This window comes from Daktulosphaira vitifoliae, unplaced genomic scaffold (assembly GCF_025091365.1).
Source record: "Daktulosphaira vitifoliae isolate Bord-2020 unplaced genomic scaffold, ASM2509136v1 Scaffold_349, whole genome shotgun sequence".
Taxonomy (NCBI): domain Eukaryota; kingdom Metazoa; phylum Arthropoda; class Insecta; order Hemiptera; family Phylloxeridae; genus Daktulosphaira; species Daktulosphaira vitifoliae.
In genome coordinates, this window is record NW_026099914.1 from 4436 (window position 1) to 13154 (window position 8719).

Genomic DNA, 8719 nt, shown 5'->3' on the forward strand with positions numbered 1-8719 from the left:
GAGGTACTCAACCTGCAGCGAGATCTCACCGCGGTTTTGGGTCAAGTTGGGTTTGAGTTGAAGAAATGGGCGACTAATTGTTCAGTTTTAAGTAACCAGATTCCTAAAGAAGATAGAGCTCTCGGAGCCACCGAGTTTGCAGAAGAGGTTCCTGGACTGTTGAAGGTCCTTGGAATGGTATGGAATCCGGTAAAAGATGAATTTTCTTATATTACCAAGCTGTCTGAAAATATCATGACAAAACGTGGAGTGCTTTCGTGCGAAATCAATTATGCAGCTGTTGTGTAAGGAGAAATGTGGCTGGGACGATGCTCTACCAGCGGAGATTCAACGTCAATGGTTATCCTTTGTCAGTCAATTACCGTCTTTTTCAGATGTCAAAATTCCTCGTTCAATTATTGCACCACCTAATGCCCGTGTCCAACTACTTGGTTTTAGTGATGCGTCATTGAAAGGTTATGCGGCTCTTGCCTACCTACGTGTGGTGGACGATGATAGTATTGTGCATGTATATTTTCTTGGAGGTAAGACGAAATTAGCTCCTATAAAGTCTATGTCAGTCCCACGGCTTGAGTTATGTGCAGCTGCATTATTGGCTCGATGGCTGGCTAGATGGAAGACAATTTTGAGTGATCGGTTTGTAATCAAGGAAATATTTGCTTGGACTGATTCTACTATAGTTCTCTCTTGGTTAACAACGCCTCAAGTTAAATTTAAAATTTTTGTCACAAACCGAATTGGACAAGTCCGGTCCTTAGTACCTGAATGTATTTGGTTATATGTGCCGACTCAGATGAACCCAGCAGATTGTGCATCCCGTGGAATGTTGCCCTCTGAGTTAGTATTTTGTTCTTTGTATTGGCAGGGTCCCGAGTTTTTAAGATGTCCGTCAGCTCAATGGGAATGTACTTTTCCTTGTATTAATGTTGCAGAATTACCAGAAGTAGTTCAGAGTACCACTGTGGTGTTAGTTGCACAATCAGAAGAGGAGTGGTTAGTTCAGTGGTCATCTTATACTCAATCTATTCGTAGGATGGCTTGGATTTTGCGATTTTACAAACGTTGCAATTGTCATCATTATTCATCGGCGATCTTGAGTCAAAAGGAATTAGAAGAGGCACTCATGGCATTGGTTAAGGTTTCTCAAAGATACTATTTTGCTCAGTTAATCCAAGAATTGCACAATCAATTGTCAATCAAAAACCGTTATTTATCTAAATTAGCACCTTTTTTAGACGACTCTGGAGTTATACGAGTTGGAGGTCGTATAAGACATGCTAATATTAGTCATTCTAGAAAACACCCTATTTTGTTGGCAAAAGAATCGCACTTGGCGTTCTTATTGTGTCGTTATTGGCATGAAATTACTTGTCATTCTGGAGGTAAACTATTGATATCTATGATTTCCCGCCGATTTTGGATTATTTCAATTAAACAGGTCATTCGTAGACTTATATCAAAATGTGTAGTGTGTATTAGAATGTCAGCTACTAACGTTCAACCTAAGATGGGTGATCTCCCTGCATGCCGCGTACAACAGAGTAGACCTTTTAGTCATGTCGGCATTGATTATGCTGGACCATTTTCTATGAAAGAAACCAGCCTTCGTAAGTCACGTTTGTTCAAAATTTATATTGCTATATTTGTTTGCATGAGTGTAAAAGCAGTGCATATTGAAGTGGTTACTGAACTATCGACTGAAGCTTTTCTTGCAGCACTTGATCGCTTCGTTGGACGTCGAGGTTATCCATCAGACATTTATTCAGACAATGGAACAAATTTTGTTGGTGCTGAACGTCAGTTGAAGATGATAGTTAGCTCTGAGAAGAATCGTGCAGCATTGGCCAAGGCAGTTCCTAGTGTTTGGCATTTTAATCCTCCAAATGCCCCGCACTTTAGTGGTATCTGGGAAGCAGCAGTGAAGTCCGCAAAATCTTTATTGTTTAAATGTATGGGTAATCATGTTTTTTCTTATGAAGAGTTTACTACCATCATTATACGCATAGAGTCAATATTAAATTCTAGGCCTCTATCACCTCTGTCTAGTGACCCCCATGATTTACAGTGTCTCACTCCTGGGCATTTTCTAATAGGTGAACCTTTATTAGCTGTCCCTGAGCTTGATGTTAGTAAAAGTTCTGTTGGTTTGATTAAACGATGGACACTGCTTCGACAGTGCCATCAATCATTTTGGCGACAGTGGTCTCACGAATATCTCAACACTCTGCAGCTTAGAAGTAAATGGGGGATGGATACTCCTAATTTAAAGGTGAATGATATGGTTATCATTAAAGAGGATCATACCCCTCCTTTACAATGGCGACTGGGTCGCATAATTAGTACCCATCCTGGGCAAGATGGGGTAGTTAGGGTAGTTCAGCTTAGAACTCAAGTGGGAATAGTTACACGACCAGTGGTCAAGGTTGTTCCTCTGCCAGCCGACTAATGTTAATGTCATCTCGTCATGCCATCCATTGCTGCCTGATGTTAAGGTTGAGTATTATTAAGACTGATTATAAATAATTCATTAATTTTCATGTTTTATGTTTTTTATTAAAATTTTGTTTGTAAAACATTTTACTTAAGTATGTTGTATATGTTCCTATAATTGGCAATCCATTGTGATTTTTATTTTTATATATTTTTATATTTTTTAATGTTTAAAATGAATTATGTTACTTTTTTTATTGCAACTTTTACCTTGTTGAAATTCTGTTAAATTTTATTGCAATTTTAAGCCTGCTTCCACTCCATCTGGCACTATTGTTTCAGACCTCAATTCAACGGCGCCAATGATCGTCTAAACTATTTTAGACGGGGGGATGATGTTCGCGCCGCAGAATAGGGCGACACTGTGGAAGGCTATCACATTTTTCATGTTGTCCTTTAGTGATAAAAGACTGATACCTTTTTTTTTTATAGTTATGAATCTACATGTGTCTAGAAGAAATAGGTTCTTCTGAATAATCCTTTTATGTGGATTTTTTGGTCTAAGCCAATTGTGGGCTACTCAGATACATGTGTCTAGAAGAAATATGTTCTTCAGAATAATCCCGTTGTGTGGATTTTGTTCTCGGCCAATTGTGGTTGCTCATTTATGTCGGAATGTGTGTGCCTCACAGCAACATCATCTCAAGTAAAAATTGCTAAATTAAATAAAAGAAGTCAAACCATAAATGTGTTCCTCAGCCACTTATGTATAAGTATTTATTGATGTAAATAACTTGTTCTTTTCTATTGGCAAGTTATAATAATATATTATATCTATATCTATATTTATATACATTTATAATTTTGGTGAATTGAGGTTTAAGTCATTTAATATATTCCTTGAGAAATTAAATATAAATGTTGTTAAATGTTTACTAACTGTTAAGATTATGTATAGTTTAATGTTATAATATATTTTTTTTTTATTAACATTCATCTTTCATTATAGGAAAAATAAATCATTCATTGTTTTATCAGAAAAATTGTTTCTGTTCTTTTACCTTGTGAGCCCAGTAGCCCTTTCAATAACTTTTGTAGTTATTTAATATACAAATCACTATATGTAGTAATTTGTAATATTGATCATGTATCTACGACCACTCAGTCCTCCAAAATCTGTGATCGTCCGAGATTTTTTTTGATACCAAAAAAAGTTTTTGAGAACCCTTTTAATTAATAAGCAAAAACCAATTGTCTCCATTTTTCAAAAATTTCAGGAAACTGAAAAAATTATAAATTTTAACATGTATCCACCTAACAGTAAATTTAAAAAATGCTGTTTTTCTAATTATTTACACTAACTTTCTTGAATATTTATTGAATATATATATATATATATATTACTTTTGCACAGAGTCTTTCAATTAGACGAAATAAATTATGACGGTGAGCTTTTAAAAATGTTATCAAAAACGCACATTGCAGCCAACGATTTTTGTGTTTAAAACCTGATTTAACTAGGCCAGCTCAAAGACATTCGAAAAGAACTCTGTTTTTTGTTGTTGAGGATTTTTTGTTCTCGGCACTCCGAGATGCACCGACGGAATTTTTCACGTTATTTCTCTCCATGTAAAAGATTTTTTACCATTTCGCTCATATTTCACTGTAATCTTCATGTTTCAAAGTAGAAAAACCTGAAAATCCGAAATCGGACCAAAAGTCCATGCGCTATGAGCGTTTAAAATTTATCGCCTATCAACTGATTATACAATAAACTATTGAAAAATTACTTAACGAAGAGTTTCTCTTTAGAAATACACGCGCTTAGTTTTTAGTAAGAAATGATTTTGGTGTGCGAGTGTCTATTATGATTAAATTTTACATTAGTTTTCATTAATAATACGGCAGTTTTTTCGCCTACACATTGTTTTGAACCATAATTTGTGAGTTATTATGAAGTATAATTGTGAATACATCTAAGTATTTTGTAATCATATTATTGTTTAAGACACAGGTGGGAATAATTTTCTGGTCAACTGCTTCTGGTAAATTTTATTTGCACAACACATATCGTACCCGGCGTGGTAGTGTACTCCTACAGGAATCAGTGGCCTATCTGAAAGAATAGCTCGAAGGACACCGGGCCTTTTGCGGAGCCCAAGTTAAGCGAAATCTCGTAGCGAATATTTATTCATATGAATATTGAAATATTGTTTAATAAAAAAAAGCAAATTTTTAGGTTTACTCTAACAAATTGGAAACTTGTTGATAAGAGTTTATTTTTTTAGTTTAAATAACCATTACTAAGAAAAAAATAAATTACGTTCTTAGTTATGTTTGTGATACATTAGTATACAATATCATCGTTATGTAGACAACATGCCATCATCACGTGTTTAATGTGAGATTTTTAATAATAAATATATATATATATATATGTGTGTGTGTGTGTGTGGGTATATATTCATAAAAAATTCTGTATTTAGAATAAATCACATCAAATAAATTAAAAGATAAATAAAAGGAATAGAAAAATCTTTTTAGTAATTTATTTTCTTTTAATGTATTAAATAAAACGTGAAAAGTGACTCTAAATGCTTTTTCAAACTACGACGTATATAAAATATTGATAATAGTAGATCAGAGAGTAAAAAATAAGGTTACATCTATTATCAATCTATAGAAATAGTTGTTTAGAAAAAACTGCTCTCAACAATAAAATTTCCTTAAGTTAAACGTTTTGTTTCAAAACAACATTAGTAATTATTTTTAACAATATTGATATTAATTTGAATATGCATTCTAATAAACAAAAAAAAATATTTAATATAAAAATAAGATTTTTTTCTTTACAAATTTTTAATAAACTTTGACGAAGAAAATTCTTAAATACAATATTATAAAATAGAATTGAAATTTTTATGAGGATTTAAGAGTTGTATTTTTTAAATTGATATGTGATTAGAAACATATATAATTACTATTAATAGTAAATTTATGAGGAAAACACGAAATTTCGTTAAAATCACTATTTTATATTGTAATAGATCATTTAAATAGAAGTCTTTATAATAATTTCTATATGACTACTTAAATTATATTTTAATACTTATTATATATTTTTAACTAATTAGCATAAATAAAAAATTATCAAAAATTAGTGGTAATATAAATCTAAAAGCACATGATCATAAAATCAAAATCTTTTTAGTTTTGTATTGAAGCTAAAATAGGATTAATATTGTATTTGGTTAAAATTAATTATTTATTTTTTATATTTTTAGTGTATTTTCGAAAACCTTAGTTATTGACAGAGGTAAAAAATAACAATTTGAATATTACAATTTAACTTATAGTCTATAGATATAACAATTACGTCAACAAAATAATTAAAAAAAGATGTAAAATGAACACGTATACTTTTTTTTCCAAAAACTAATAAATCAATTTTTATTATATATAAAAATCATATAAATAATACTTAGCATTCTTATTACAACTAATGTCGACATTTTTTTCGAGTTAAACTCTGTAGGGAATCAACTTAATATAAATAAGTGGCAAAATGGAAAACTTTTTACTTTTCATAATGATGATATCCATAAAATTAAGCTTAAGTGAATATGGAAAACAGGCACAGTGTTCATATTCTCGTTATTTTCTAAACTTTTTTAACCATAATGAAAGATTTTTATTAGAATTCGAAAAAAATAATGATTATATAACGATAGAAAATCTTATGAACTATGGCAATGCACTTCAAACGCACAGTAATGTAATTATGATATTTTTGTATAACTATATTAATTATAGTAAAAAAAAGTTTCCTTTTACTTTAATAACGGTAAATATGTACTTAAATAATGTTTCTGATTCTTTAAATATGATTGCTCAAAACGAAGATGGTGAAAAAAATGATGCTAAAAAATTATTCGAGGGATATAAAATTATTCATTTCGCAGTTAAAAATCAACTAACAATTTATATAAATAGATATTGTGAAAACATACAGTTTTATAATTGTCTGGTTAGTTGCAATCCTACAATCGGTGAAAACGGATATACTACTACAAATCTAATAAATATAAATTATGAACTCAAAGATAAAATACTGGATACTTTTCATTTTATAATACAAAAGAATTCATACAATAAATTTCATCCAAAAAATATTTTGTTTTACGATATAATGACCCAACAGATTCTCAGCAATAAAAATAATACTATTAAAATAGATAATAGTCAACACATAAAATTAAATCTACTTCGATTCACTCCACTTAACGTTAAATGCTCTAACGGTACTCGTTTAACTATACAAGATATATTTCAGTATATGAAATATGATTTTAATTCTATGGATGTTTTACCGTACATAAAGTTGGTAATTTCGGCTACGTTTCGACCCTTAGCTATTCTTATTCGCAACTTCTTAATCTTAATTCAAGTTGCATCTTCAGATAATTTTGATAGTGTAACAGTTTGGTTAAAACGGCATTTTATTGATATGGGACAAAAAATAATAAAACATGTAATAAAATTCATGACTCTCCCCCCATACCAATATAAAAAGACATTTCTGCGTGACATCTTAGGACAGTTAGTTAAAGCCATTAAAAATTACATTAAAAAACCAAGGTTATCCAAAATCGATATTGAATATAATAATTTATTACTTAAAGTACTTACAAATATCTTCATTGAAAACAAATTATATTTTACAAGTGATATAGTTCTAACTAATAAAAATATTACTATGAATAATGCTGATGCCATTAAAAATCAGTTAGAAAATATCATTAAAAAAGTTGATATCTATATGAACGATTTAGAAAAAAGGAGTAAAGATTTTAATTTTATTGTACAAAATTTTAAAATCCGTTATTTTAATGTTTCAAAATATAAGAAATTTATTGATTTTAAAGTTTTAGGTAAGTAAAAATATAGTTCTTTTAAATAAGGCCAATATTATACATTTTGTAACTTCTATTTTTATTTATTCCCAATGTTTAAATGAAGAGTAATCGAAATCTGGTAGACACTCATTTTCCCAGAAACTATTGAAAATTTATAATTTTTGAATGAGAAAAATATTAGTTTCAAAAAACTATACTACAATACGTAGTTAAATAATTTTTTTTGGTCCCATCAGGGATAAAAATCTATATGTATAATTAATTTTTAATGGGAACTTTCATTTTAATTTTATAATATGAAAAAAGAAATTGCAAACAGAGAGATATAAAGAATAAAATATTTGTTAAACACTTTACGATTTCTCCAAATATCTACTTAAAGTGGAAGGTGGATATTTATAATAGAATACAAACCAAAACGTGTTTTATGTTTTATTATTAAAAACATTTGGAATGGGTAAAATTTGGTCCTAATTTTATTTTTAATAATTTTTTAATAAAATTTTGCCATGAAAAAAGAAATTCAAATACATTTAATTTTAATAGGTTTATCTATACAATTTTTATCGTTATTAAAATTATTTTTAACGGATGAAAAATTTTATTTTAAATCTTTATCATGTTTATGTTCAAAGCAGTTATTTGTATTTTATGCATTTTTAAAATCCTCATTTTATTTATTTTAGATCGTATTTGTAATAGTGAGGCACGTTCTGAAATATACAATGCTAGTATGAATGATAGTAATAATATTAATATTGGATATTATGAAGATATGAAAATTGTGGAACATAACTTAAAGGATCTAAAAGATGAGCATAATGAAAATGATGAAGATACCAAAAACTTCTTTCAATATGAATTAACTTATGAACCTCTTTATATGGTTGATTATTTGCCATACAACGTGTGAAATTATATAAAATAAAATGTTTTTGTAAATAATACTGTAAAATGTCACAACTTATTTATAAAGATTTTTTTTTTTCTATTTCATGATACAGTTATTTTTTTAACGCTGAATGAACACAGCGCCCGGTGGTATTCACGCGGGTTGGTTGTTTTATTTTGTCTTAAATCTGGCTATGTCGATGAAAAGAAATAAGGGGAGTGAACTGTATGAATGAATATGGAATGAATTTTAAAACATATAACAATGAAATATATTATATACGAATCATAAAATCGTATATGTACACCAATGTGGGTAGGGGTAACACTTAATACTAATGCCACAATGATGCTACTAAAAACAAATGTGAATAAATCTTAAATTGAAGATAAACANGTGAATAAATCTTAAATTGAAGATAAACAGGCATTATACTCATCGACTAATTGTACCGGTTTATAATAATGTTGAATATTAAATG

At 29.5% G+C, this 8719-nt stretch overlaps 2 protein-coding genes across 2 annotated transcripts; both read left to right on the forward strand.

Annotated features, from left to right (window-relative positions):
* The first annotated feature begins 270 nt into the window (after window positions 1-270).
* On the forward strand, window positions 271-3489 carry LOC126909405 (uncharacterized). Its single transcript, XM_050691829.1, has 2 exons — window positions 271-3136; window positions 3440-3489. Exon 1 carries the CDS (start codon window positions 272-274, stop codon window positions 2444-2446), a length of 2175 nt encoding a protein of 724 aa, XP_050547786.1. The 5' UTR covers window position 271; the 3' UTR covers window positions 2447-3136; window positions 3440-3489.
* Window positions 3490-5925: 2436 nt separating this feature from the next.
* On the forward strand, window positions 5926-8337 carry LOC126909406 (uncharacterized). The gene is made up of 2 exons (XM_050691830.1): window positions 5926-7361; window positions 8033-8337. Exons 1-2 carry the CDS (start codon window positions 5996-5998, stop codon window positions 8257-8259), a joined length of 1593 nt encoding a protein of 530 aa, XP_050547787.1. The 5' UTR covers window positions 5926-5995; the 3' UTR covers window positions 8260-8337.
* The last annotated feature ends 382 nt before the right edge of the window (window positions 8338-8719 follow it).